Source organism: Pleurodeles waltl, chromosome 12, assembly GCF_031143425.1.
Source record: "Pleurodeles waltl isolate 20211129_DDA chromosome 12, aPleWal1.hap1.20221129, whole genome shotgun sequence".
Taxonomy (NCBI): Eukaryota; Metazoa; Chordata; class Amphibia; order Caudata; family Salamandridae; genus Pleurodeles; species Pleurodeles waltl.
The window spans coordinates 653804522-653818016 of record NC_090451.1 but is presented as its reverse complement, the minus strand read 5'-3'; the positions used below and the strand labels follow the sequence as shown (position 1 = coordinate 653818016).

The following is a 13495-nucleotide window of genomic DNA, read 5'->3' as shown; positions in this document are numbered from 1 at the left end:
TTGTGCCTACTAGAAAGTGTAGTGTCTGTTGCAAGACCTATTGTGGGGTTACCAAGAACACAGTGGCTTGGGGCCTGGCCATTGCTTCCCACTGGTTGGCTCTGTGGTCACTCTCAATTACATGCTTGTTATTTGTGTCCCCGGTTGCCAATCTTGTGTTTGTCTTTCCCATTTAGTTTAGCTTCTTCACCATCATTGGCTGGATTCTATGCTTCCACTGCTTGCTTTACAAACACTATTTTTTTCTTCTGAGTGAAACACTCCGTGGGAATGCATGTGTTTCCAGCTGTTTCCCTTGTGTACATCTCTCCCACTGTACTCTGTGTTGCTGTCTGTTGCTCTTTACTGCTCTCTGTTTCCTTCCATTTTGCGCTCGCCTTTGAGTACTTCCTCATGTTGCTTTCAGGCCTGTGTTTCTCCCCTGCCCGCTCCACGTTTCTCTCTCATCCTTTGCTTCTCTTCCCCACTTGTATCCTCCATGTTGTTTCCGCCATCCAAACCATCCTTCTCTCTCGCCTGTTGCTTCTTCTCCCCATCCCCACCCCTCGTGTTGCTTCTGTCTCCCCCCACATTGCCTCACTCTGGCCCTCTATGTTGCTTCCACCTACCCTGGCCTCTCCGTTGCTCCCCCTCTACCCACATGTAAAAAAAAGAAATGTGCTACATATTTTTTTAATTTACTGATTAAAATCAGTAAATAAAAGAAATTGCTTGCATCATAGCATCTTTTTTTTACTCTGTGTTTTTTTCCAGCCGTGCTGCATGCCATCAGGGATTCTGCACAGCAAGGCTATAAACCATTGGCAAAGCCAATAAGTTCCAAAGGTAAGACCTACTGGCTTTGTCAAAGCTTGTTTGATTATGTTAGGTGAGATACTTATCCAAGTATCTGGAACACTGAGCCCAAATCATAATGTGGGCAGACAGATAGGAGCTGCTTCACTATCTTTGGAACCCGGACACAGGAGCTGCTTCACTATCTTTGGAACCCGGACACAGAACAATAAACAACAAGTATTTGCAATGTAATAGGTCTCGCATTTGCTTGAGTTAGAGCTATTGGCATTGTAAATGCATAACTGAACTTTTCCTGCCACATACATTAGTCAACCTTGCTGCATAATTTGGTCCTCTCTGCCACATAATTCCAGCGGCCCGCCTTATAACGAAAGCACTTCCATTTACCTTCTTCCTCTATCTGCAGCAAAAAATGAAAATATTGCCTCAAATTTATTTTATTTTTTAATCTTATTATTTTGGGGTCCCCCTAAACTAGTGTGGGGACCCAGAGATCACCTAGACAGTAAGAGCATGTAGTGCGCTGAGATACGGGCACAAATGTTTTGTAAAAGGAATGCCCCCAAAGGATTATGGGGCGATTTTCTGAGTGCAGCGGATATTGTAGTACCTTGATTGTAATGCTCAGAACAACCCCTAGAGGACACCATGATAAAAATAGCATTTATAAGAAAGATGGTCATGTAACCATACAGTCAGCCCATAGAGGGCATAACAACATGAAAATAGAATGGCAGAAAGTAATGCAGTGTAACCATACATGTAACCCTTAGAGGGAATAGTGCCTTACACAATTTCAAGCCTAGTAGGCCTACTGCAATACTATTACAAACAAGGCCCATAAAATACAAACTACTCCCAGCTGTAAAACAAAAGTTCCAGCCATGAGAGAGCTTACAAAAAATTCTGAATGGTGGGAGAGTTTACTATTTTGCCCCTCCCCCAACCTAGGATGGGGACCCCGAGATGACCTAGATAGAAAGAGCGCGTCGTGCTGAACGGTTTTGTGGTGGTCCCATTGTTGTAGGACCACCACATGCTGAGTTATAGGCAAAAAGGTTTTTAAAAAGGAATGCCCCTCAAAACATTATGGGGCGAGTTTCCCGAGTGCAGTGAATATTGTAGTATCGTCTCTCCCGCTGTGCCAGGAGTGCCACTTTGAGGATTTCTGTGTTTATTTCTGTTTTAAATGCTCAAGTTTGTATATTTTTCAACTGCTAAACTTGTAACGTGATCCACATGTAAAGCACTCCTCTGATCGAGGTTGTGCTCTATGAAACTTCACGTAGTCATTTAAAATGCTCCTCCAATCGAGTTCACACTATATGAAACTTCAGTGCTCCTCCGATCAAGTTTGTTCTATATGAACCTTTTTAAAAAAATGTATTAGATGAATTAAAACAAACCCTCCTCAAGCTTGCAGCTTTTATGCGCAGACACCACAGAGAAACAGCGGCATGCCCAAAACAAGGAAGAGGAAGAAAAACATGTGGCCACACAGCGTGAATCAGGGAGGCAAAAGAAAAAAATAGTGCACCACACTAATGTATCTGGCTGATCATGCAATAATCCATGTAACAGGGTCAGTCTGCAAGGCGTAACAAAGCAGCCTCAAGACGGGACAAACTTAAAGCAGGAACGACAGAGTAATCGTCCACGGCATGCATCAAATATATAAGATGGCCCGGAGCACACTTTAGTAACTCATGAAACGTCTACATGGAGTATATAGCAGGTCTTTTATTCAATCCAAGTTTTTAAATAAGTTCAGCGTCCAGAGGTTATGCAGCTGTATTTACAAAGGAGATAGTTTGTAGACAAAACCAGTCATATAATGCTGTGACCAGATGTTATTGAAAACATCTAATATATTTAGCCATTCTGTGACCAAATATATATACAGTCAACGTCTTCTTAGAAAAGAGATACAGCTGAGACATGTTTTTTTCCTGAGTGATTTTTTGAAGGCTTTGGTCTATTGGTATACAATTAAGAACACATTATATTTGTTGAGAGATCAATTGCAAATTGACAAATACTTCAAATAAGGTAAGTATAGTAATGCGGAGTGTGTCATTGATCCAAACATGGGTGGATGGGTAATAGTTGCCCCACAAATATTAGGGTGGACCTGCAGTAACAAGGTCACGACTGTGCTGGTTCCTGGCAGAGCTCTGCAGATGACCATAAAGAACACATAGGTTACTTCTTTGACACAATATTTACCACATACTATATTTACTGATTATGTGCGCTCCAGTGTCACAGTGTGTTTATGATATCAGGGTGGATTAAAGTTCACTGCCTGGGCAGATGCTAGTTTTCTGTTCAAAGTGTAGATTATCACCTTCCATGAACCGATATCTGGGTAAAGATATATTTTCAATTGGTTTTCCTAAATTGGGCCCACTGAAAATCAGTCGATAGTTGGCTAGCTTGATTAGTAGTCTGATAAAAGAGGTCTTGAGTGTTGATGGGAACATTCATCAAGCTAGGGAGTGGTTAAGTATGCATCTTGCTAGATAGCCACCATTTGTGTCCAGTAAGATGTCTTAAAAGGACTGTGTAGAGAGGCTCTGAGGGAGAGGCAAATGATACGCTTGCCTTGATCAGTTCCAGTTTGTACGAGGCCAGACTCTGTCACCTGTCGGCAATTGTTTAGTTGAGCACCACGTACTACAGATGTAGGATGTTGCATAACTTGTTTTGGAGGTAGTCTTCCCATCACATTGCTTTAAAGACAAGCTAATTTGTGATAGGATTCAAGAAGGATTTTGAGTGTGGTATTTTGGTAGTGGTGCACTCTGGGTTGTAGTATTCCATTATGATTCTTTGTGGTTCATTTTAATGGACATTTTGCATTAGAGATCTGTAAGGAGTAATTGATTTTTTTCATTCTGTATGAATTATTTGTACTTCTTATCATGATTTTAGAGGTGTATTTTATCACTTTTGCTGTTTGATATTCTTTGAGATTGTGCCTACTTTTGTTTTTGTCTTCCTTTCCCTTCTGTTCTTCCAAGGTGTCCTCTTTATATGCTTGTGGAATCTAGAGGTCTTCTCACCTAATCATCCATCAGAGCATTTGTTGAGCCAGATGTAGAACATTTCCATTTTGTGGGGAGAGGTATGACTGGTTAGTAGTTGAATGATGACAGGTTGAGAATCTTTTATTCTAAGTAAGAACGTTTGCCATTTTCATCTGGTGATTGTACCGGTCAGGAGGTTCACAGCAAAGGGAGATAAGCTGATGGTCACTCCACACCAGTGGGACATTTCATGTTATTAAAATGAGTCCCATTGAAGTGAAAGGTATGTCCAAAGTCTGCTCAGCTGATTGTGTCAGTCCAGGGACAAGTTGAAAGAGATTAAGGGCCTCTAGATTTTTCTTGACGAATGTCATTTTGGTGAGGTCAGGTTTGTGAAAGCAGATGCTTAGGTCTCCCAGGATGCACAAATGTTTGTGTTTCTGTTCATACTCCTCAAGATGGCATTAAAGTAAGGCACCAGTAAATGCTCAGTTGCTCAGCGGTGGTTTAATGTATGCAAGAATGGAAGGCATGAGGAGCAGCGGATGAAAACAGATTTATATTTGTTCCTTTTGAAGTCTTGAGAGTTTGTTTTGTTTAGGATGTTTTAAAGGTGTTTCTGATGACACCAACAAAGGTACCTCCAGTCTTCTTGGTGGTTTCACATCAGGATTATGTATCCTGATTGTACGGCCTCATGCCATGTTGGTGGTACATCATCAACTAGCAAGGTTTCTGTGATGAACATGAGGCCAGGAAAGGAGTTAGAGTTCAGGGTTTTTGTTTGTAGCTCGTGTGTTGATATGGAGACAGTTCAGTTACTGAGAGGTGGACACAAGAGTCTGCTTAGTGGTATGAGAGGGTTAGTGAAAAGGAGGAAACTTTGGGTCTTTTTCAACGAGCCAAGTAGGTTATTGAAATTACAATGCTTATAGTCTGTTAGGCTATGTTTAATATTACACTGCTACTTTATTGTTACCCAGGCTAAGTGTTAGTGATAATTCAAGTATGTGAATCTATGAAAGATCCAATGGCGGTGGACATGGTAAATTTGTCTCCTTTCTGCCTTTGCTGAATAGTCCGCTTCTGTTCCAACCCTGCGGTGTGGCCTCGTAGAAATAGCCACCTCAAGTACTTTCTTCCTTACTCCTCAGTGTCGAGAGGACTATACCAGTAAGGGTGAAGGAGAGCCGACAAACAACACCCAAGGAGAGACAAAATGGGTGGCACCACTAGGGCACTGCGTCCCCGGCAGGGAGAAACAGAAGTACACCATGATGCGGCAATAGATTTGATCTTGAGACGGCAAGGCACTAGTGATGGTGCCTAGCTGCCTGCCCGGCTCAGGTGATGTTTATAAGATGCAGCACCTGTTCAGAACATATAGGCCTACTCACGTTACGCCTAACGGTTCTTGATTTTTCAGATCTAGTTCTTAATGCCAAGCTGTGGAGTGCACGGAGTATTAGGAATATTGTGGCCCCAAGCCATTGGGCTTGTCCTCACCTGGATGTGAAAACGCACACTATGACGTGCCAAAACAACTGCAGTAAAGTCCTCCAAACGTAGTCCTTGGAATTCAAAGAGTAGGACTAAGGTTGTGATGAGAGATACTAAATTAGGAAGGGCAGAACCCTGCATGCCTTGATGGACCTGACACCGGTGCTTATGCCTTGATAAACCACAATGAATCATGAGTAAATGTCACCTGAATCCCTGGCTAGTGCTATGTCAGCATATTACTCAAGTCGTATTTTGTATACTGCAGAGTGTTTCATAATGTCTTTTAATGGGTACATGACTTGTCTTTTGGTGCTGGTAATATATTAGAAACACTGGAACTTTGGGCTTGTGCTTTATTATAAGTCCCCTGCCCCCATGACATTATGGTAAAAAACACATGGTGACGTCTTATGTAGCCTACATACCACTGTTGTGCAATGTTGCATTTACAAAAACAAATGCAACATATTAGCATAAGCCTAGGTTCCATATAACTTGTGCTAATCTGTAAACTCTATTACATACTTGTTGCAGTCAGCTATTAACACTCGTTGGGGTGTGTTTTAATGCTTCTCTTCTACTCTGCAGCACATCACTATCCCCTTATGGACGTGAACACGTGACTCCCGGGCCTCGGCGCTGCCCCTGGCGTTCCTGAGGCGCAACAATGGCGCCCAAGTGGCGAGGGGAGTGATCATGAACAGCGGAAGGACTTAAAAGAACTGCATTCGGTGAGTGAGCAGGAGCTGCGCACCAGCATTCCAGATCCACCGCAGAGCAGATCGCCTGATTAATGCGCCAGTACTGTGAGAAGTGATTTCATTTAACCCACTTTGCCTCTAAGCAGGGGCAGCTCATCCACTAAGGAAGAGGAGCGCTGCCCCGCTGGATTTTTTCAAAAAGGAAAAATAAAATGATTATAATGTACACTACGATTATCATTTTATGTTTCCTGGGAGAAAGGGGCGGGGCTGGGCTGGAGGGAGGGGGCATGAGAAGGTATGTGCATGTCTTTTTGGCCGACCAGATATCCGCACTTTGCATGTTCTATACCCAGCTGTATTGCACAGCTGATTGGAGAGCATGCACAGGCTCCCACTCCCAGTCTCAACGCCGAAGCAGGCCGCTCAGACCAATCATACTCATGCTAATTACAGCAGCGTTGTGATTGGCTGGGAGCCTGTGTGCATCCGGGAACAGGAAGAGAACGGAGGGGAGACGAATGTGTTTTTTTATTTTTTATTATTATTTTTTTAAACCCACCCACCCGGTCCCGTCATGCGCCGCCACCCCCGTTCAGTGGCAGCTCCACTGCCTCTGAGTCAGGGCCTGATATCGTGGTTGGCTGACAGGTGTTTACTACATCAGGGTGACAGAGTAAATTACTCTGTCGCCCTGACGGAGTCCCGTTTGAAAAATTCTGAGATGTCCGCCGGTCCAGCGGACATCTGCAGCATTGACAGGAACCACCATCACTGTGGTTCCTGTCAAAGCATTGTTAGTAAGTTTTTATTGTCCTGACCAAAAACCCAAAGTAGGACCTCATTTAAGAATATAAAAAATAAAATAAAAAAATCAATGCCTCCCCACTCACCATTTTACCCAAGGCGATGGGGGTATTTGCTGTTTTCTCTGCCCCTCACTACCAGAATGTACCTGGTGGTGACGGATAGTGAAAACTGCCCATGTGTTTGCCACTCTAAAATGAGTGGGCAGAACATATGGTCAAATCCCAGACGGCCCTTAGTTTGTCAGGCCGACAGAGGTTTACACCTGAGGCGGAGATGAAGTAATCTCCATCATTCAACACAGTGAATGTCCACCTTTCTGTAAAGGGGCCGGGCGGGGCTTCAGTTTGGCGGAGAAGGTACTCTGTCGCGACAGAGTGCCCCGCTTAGCTAAATTCGAAATCGGCCCCACAGTGTTCTATTTTCGGACAAAGAAGCAAATTCTGCTCACTGCTCCGAGCTGTACTATTTGAAAACAAAGCACCAACTCAGAAAAAATATCAGGGTAAATCAAAATACGAAGTGCTCTGCAGGTGAATAAACTGTTAACAAGTATGCTATCTCTATGTGTTATAAAATGAACACCTTTTTGTTTTAATCAGTAATTAGTCTGCTGCCCTCTTCTGTTTTGTGTTCCTCTGCAGGCTGGTAATCTGACTGTTCTCGCGGATACCACACTATCCAACGATCCTGTGCAACTGGATTTCCATTTCAAATTAGGCAGCCGGGGATCTGCGTACTGGCATGGGACACTTAGCCATAAGAAACTCTTCTTAGAAACTCCCACTAGGGTACTTGACCAAGGAAATAGAGAAAGGTAAGTTAGTGCGCCAGAGCTTTGCTAGGGCTTGAATACCCTTGGGTGGAGGGACTGTAGAATGGGGTACTGAGAGATAAGGTGCTTTGCTTAGGATCACAAGAAATGGGGACTGAAAAGCGCAGTGGCTTGTCCAAGTTTGTGGCCATTAGGCTCAGGTTTTGAGAATAAATTCCTATCTCGTGAGATTTGTAGACAGTGGCTGTACTGGGCTGAAAAAGATCAGCACTCTTTTCTAGAGAGCATACCTCTTACCTGCTGATGCATCGCACAAGGGGTGGCCCAGTGCTTCAGTGGCTGTACCAGAGTTGTGGAAAATAACTTTATCATCCAAGGCCCCTCTATATTAGGTACAGGGCTTATATAGCAAGAATATAGTAAAAATAAATAAACAAATCATTCAAGATGTCTGTTTACTGGTGCACATGGCAGCAGATATGTTGGAATTAAGTTTTTGAAAGGAGAAAAAAAAAAATGTGAACGTGGCTGTTTGTACGCTGACGTAGGCGGCAACCATATTGGGATGTTTTTTGAAAAATCATGCCACAGTGGCTGCCAAGCCTTTGAACGCATATGTTGCGGCCATCTAGTGTTTTTTTTAAAGCTTATTCTTAATATGGCATCCCAAAAGAGCAGACACCCACTTTAAAACGATGAGTGAAAAAATAAAAGCTATGCACGTCATGCAGTGCAAGAGAGAGGAAGGGAGCAGCCCAGTAACAGGGTGTACAAATGAATTAAAAAACGGATGTAGAGGGGCGAAGATGCAGGGAAAAGATATATGAGGGCACAAGAAGCTCGACCCAATAGTGAGTATCCCGGAGTAGTGTGCAGCTGCTAGGCAATAAAAAAATGATTCCTAGAAAAAATAGAAGTTAATAATTAAAAAAAAAAGTATGGCAGGAGGTTTCAGGAAGATGACGAATCGGGTGTCCAAAAGTGAGTGGAAGTATGCAGTGTGCAGTTGCTGTCCCATTTCTTTAAAAAAACAAAAAACTAGTAAATAAAGAATAAAGACAAGCTGAGCAGTGGAGAAGACAGTGAAGAAAGTGATGCACTCTGATGAAGTGCTGCCAGCAGAATAAAAACAATAGCACCTGCATGTCACCATTGAGAAGTTACAATTCACCCAGTCAGAAACATGGTAAAGCTGAAATGTTCATGTGTTGGGATAAACAAGAAAATGGAAGAAAACCATTGCACAAGGAGCAGACACGAGAAAGCCATCCAATCATAAGCACGTGTCTGCCCCAAAGCCCACTCTATGTGTATTGTAATACAGAAAACAAACATTAAAAGTTTTCTGAAGGTCAAGAGTTAAAAATGGCGAACAATTTTAACTAAATATTTCGACATTAGAAACCAGCATATAAATTAATCTGCTAACAAATACTTGAAGAGTACAGATTAATTGCATTAGTATTTGCAAATGTTTAATTCAGGTGCTTAACCGCAGTAAAGAGTAACCTCATCGTAGGTTTTTCATATGTCAAGAGTACAATGCCTGATAAGCTTAGGTTGAAAGGTTTTGGAGGTGTGATGTGAATAGTTCCGCGAGGTCCCCAGTGCGAGCACCTCTGCAGCGCAGGTGAGGCAGCCCCGCCTGCCTCTGTCATTAAGACGACCGTGCGAACAGCTGCGGCTGCAGGTGCGGCTGCGGAACAGGCCCCGGGAAAATGCCTTCCTCGTAAAACAAAGCAGCGAGACCGCACTCAGGCGCCGGGTATTCTTGGCAAGTCATCCAGTCAATGGCAAAGCCAGCACAGGACATCTGACGCAGTCTTTGGAGGCCATGGATGCGGTCGCACTTTCTCCTTGATTTAAATAGTAACTGGGAGGTCGGGAGACAGACTCCAGCCCTTCGTTCGGCTCTTTTGAGAGGCCTCTTCCTCTCAGTTACAGATGCTAGTCTCCTCTCGCATGGGTATCTCCCGCTCCAATCTCCGAGCAGGCCAGGTGTGCACTAAAACCGAGGCGGGTCCTGGCTTCCCGTGCAGCTTCAGCTAGGCTTTCCAGGTGATGTCCCCTCGCACCTGGAAGACAAGATGTCAATAACGCCATCATCTCAGGAACTCCTCCGATATTCTGCAGCGTACCACTTTTTCTGTGAGCAAGAAATCTTCAATCCAATTAGGGACGTTTCACACTATTATAGTCATGTTGTAGACAAGGTATATTGATACCACTGCCAGGGTCCTGGAACCTGCCCAAAGCAGTTCCATTTCCTACTCTATCTCTCCTCTGCAGAGCAGTCACAGTCTGCTTCAGGTGGAGCTTTCCACAGCAGATAGTGACACTGAGTGTCGGAAACTGCAGCACTTAATACAGGAGTGTAGTCATTCTGAAGACCTTCCACCTGCGACCATCTGACTTTGGGTGTGGCAGTTCTGGGAGAAACAAAGGGCAGGCCCTGTGTGGATGATTACCTCTGCACAACAAAGAACACTGCTATCTCCACCTCCCCTCACCCTACATCAAGCTAAATAACAGTGCTCAAGAAGAGACAATCAGCCGGCCTCTGGTAGATGGTCACTGCTGCATAACTATAGCAACCCTTTGTCCTTCCTCCCACATCTTACTCTCTGATACTAAACTCAAAGCACAGAAATGTCAGCTATACACTTTTGCCAGTCTGGGAATGCTCTCTCTCAGCAACTATTTTGTGTCATGCTTTAGCAGGGGTGATCCCAAAAAAATCTCACTGGCATCACAGTTACAACCTTGTATTCAACTTTGAGTTTCCAAAACGGAGATACATGTGGCAATTGGAAAAAATTGTGACCCACACTGCGCCTGGCCTGACGATCTGGGACCACTTCCTAAAGTATCGAAAGAAGTAAGGAACCTTGGAATTATCAAGGACTCCAAGTTAACAATGAATGCCCAAGTGGACAAATTAGTAAGATCAAGCTTCATCACCATGAAAACTCTGCGATATATCTTCCCTCATCTGAGATTTCCACACAAGGTCCAAGCTACTATCTCTTGTACTGTCTAAACTGGATTACGCCAATAGCCTCTACCACACCATCATCTCTATCAGCAATGAAAAGACTACAAATGTTTCAGAACTCTGCGGCCAGACTGATCCTTTATATAAAGCCACAAGCCCACATCTCCCCTGCCTTGAAGGCCCTACATTGGTTACCGGTTGCCAGAAAATCTATCTTCAAGCTGCTTTGCATTACCCACGAAGCAATGCATGAAACAGGACCGCTTTTTATCAGGAATAAAATCACCAAATTCATTCAACAAAGGAACCCTCCTCAAGATTGACACCTCGCCTCAAAACCCCATCATGCAAGAAAAAAAAAACAATAGGTGGTACACATCTTTCTCCATTCAAGCAGACAAACTATGGAATTCATTACCCCCAAATATAAGGTCCACTGTTAACTCTCTTATCTTCAGAAGACTACTCAAGAGTTGGCTCTTTCCTACCAACCACCATACTCAAACATCAATGTACATCATATCCCTGTATATGTAAACATTTACAATTTGATTATATGTATATATGTAGATATGGGTATTTCTTTGTACAAATATGTATAACTACTTTGTTTTTAAAAAAAAAACAATATACTCTCCAGGTCTGTGAGAAGGTAGCCTCTTTCTAGCCTTGTTACCCCCACTTTTGGCCTGTTTGTGAGTGTATGTCAGGGTGTTTGTCACTGTTTTCACTGTCTCACTGGGATCCTGATAGCCAGGCCTCAGTGCTCATAGTGAAAACACTATGTTTTCAGTATGTTTGTTATGTGTCACTGGGATCCTGCTGGTCAGGACCCCAGTGCTCATAGGTTTGTGGCCTATATGTATGTGTCACTGGGACCCTGTCACACAGGGCCCCAGTGCTCATAGGTGTGCATGTATATGTTCCCTGTGTGGTGCCTAACTGTCTCACTGAGGCTCTGCTAACCAGAACCTCAGTGGTTATGCTCTCTCATTACTTTCAAATTGTCACTAACAGGCTAGTGACCAATTTTACCAATTTACATTGGCTTACTGGAACACCCTTATAATTCCCTAGTATATGGTACTGAGGTACCCAGGGTATTGGGGTTCCAGGAGATCCCTATGGGCTGCAGCATTTCTTTTGCCACCCATAGGGAGCTCTGACAATTCTTACACAGGCCTGCCACTGCAGCCTGAGTGAAATAACGTCCATGTTATTTCACAGCCATTTTACACTGCACTTAAGTAACTTATAAGTCACCTATATGTCTAACCTTTACCTGGTAAAGGTTAGGTGCAAAGTTACTTAGTGTGAGGGCACCCTGGCACTAGCCAAGGTGCCCCCACATTGTTCAGAGCCAATTCCCTGAACTTTGTGAGTGCGGGGACACCATTACACGCGTGCACTACATATAGGTCACTACCTATATGTAGCTTCACAATGGTAACTCCGAATATGGCCATGTAACATGTCTATGATCATGGAATTGCCCCCTCTATGCCATCCTGGCATAGTTGTCACAATCCCATGATCCCAGTGGTCTGTAGCACAGACCCTGGTACTGCCAAACTGCCCTTCCTGGGGTTTCACTGCAGCTGCTGCTGCTGCCAACCCCTCAGACAGGCAGCTGCCCTCCTGGGGTCCAGCCAGGCCTGGCCCAGGATGGCAGAACAAAGAACTTCCTCTGAGAGAGGGTGTGACACCCTCTCCCTTTGGAAAATGGTGTGAAGGCAGGGGAGGAGTAGCCTCCCCCAGCCTCTGGAAATGCTTTGTTAGGCACAGAGGTGCCCAATTCTGCATAAGCCAGTCTACACCGGTTCAGGGACCCCTTAGCCCCTGCTCTGGCGCGAAACTGGACAAAGGAAAGGGGAGTGACCACTCCCCTGACCTCCACCTCCCCTGGGAGGTGTCCAGAGCTCCTCCAGTGTGCTCCAGACCTCTGCCATCTTGGAAACAGAGGTGCTGCTGGCACACTGGACTGCTCTGAGTGGCCAGTGCCACCAGGTGACGTCAGAGACTCCTGCTGATAGGCTCCTTCAGGTGTTAGTAGCCTATCCTCTCTCCTAAGTAGCCAAACCCTCTTTTCTGACTATTTAGGGTCTCTGTCTCTGGGGAAACTTCAGATAACGAATGCAAGAGCTCATCCGAGTTCCTCTGCATCTCTCTCTTCACCTTCTGATAAGGAAACGACTGCTGACCGCGCTGGAAGCCTGCAAACCTGCAACATAGTAGCAAAGACGACTACTGCAACTCTGTAACGCTGATCCTGCCGCCTTCTCGACTGTTCTCCTGCTTGTGCATGCTGTGGGGGTAGCCTGCCTCCTCTCTGCACCAGAAGCTCCGAAGAAATCTCCCGTGGGTCGACGGAATCTTCCCCCTGCAACCGCAGGCACCAAAAAGCTGCATTACCGGTCCCTTGGGTCTCCTCTCAGCACGACGAGCGAGGTCCCTCGAATCCAGCGACTCTGTCCAAGTGACCCCCACAGTCCAGTGACTCTTCAGCCCAAGTTTGGTGGAGGTAAGTCCTTGCCTCACCTCGCTGGGCTGCATTGCTGGGAACCGCGACTTTGCAGCTACTCCGGCCCCTGTGCACTTCCGGCGGAAATCCTTTGTGCACAGCCAAGCCTGGGTCCACGGCACTCTAACCTGCATTGCACGACTTTCTAAGTTGGTCTCCGGCGACGTGGGACTCCTTTGTGCAACTTCGGCGAGCACCGTTTCACGCATCCTCGTAGTGCCTGTTTCTGGCACTTCTCCGGGTGCTACCTGCTTCAGTGAGGGCTCTTTGTCTTGCTCGACGTCCCCTCTCTCTTCAGGTCCAATTTGCGACCTCCTGGTCCCTCCTGGGCCCCAGCAGCGTCCAAAAACGCCAAACGCACGATTT

The 13495-nt window shown here is 45.0% G+C and overlaps 1 protein-coding gene across 1 annotated transcript in view; it reads left to right on the top strand.

The window, feature by feature from the left end:
* Window positions 1-13495, top strand: part of OAZ3 (ornithine decarboxylase antizyme 3) — a 40391-nt gene that overhangs the window by 3088 nt on the left and 23808 nt on the right. Inside the window, exons 2-4 of the mRNA XM_069216023.1 lie at window positions 754-825; window positions 5955-6061; window positions 7483-7655. Of these exons, the coding sequence (XP_069072124.1) occupies window positions 754-825; window positions 5955-6061; window positions 7483-7655 (352 nt within the window). The remainder of the gene's footprint in view (window positions 1-753; window positions 826-5954; window positions 6062-7482; window positions 7656-13495) is intronic.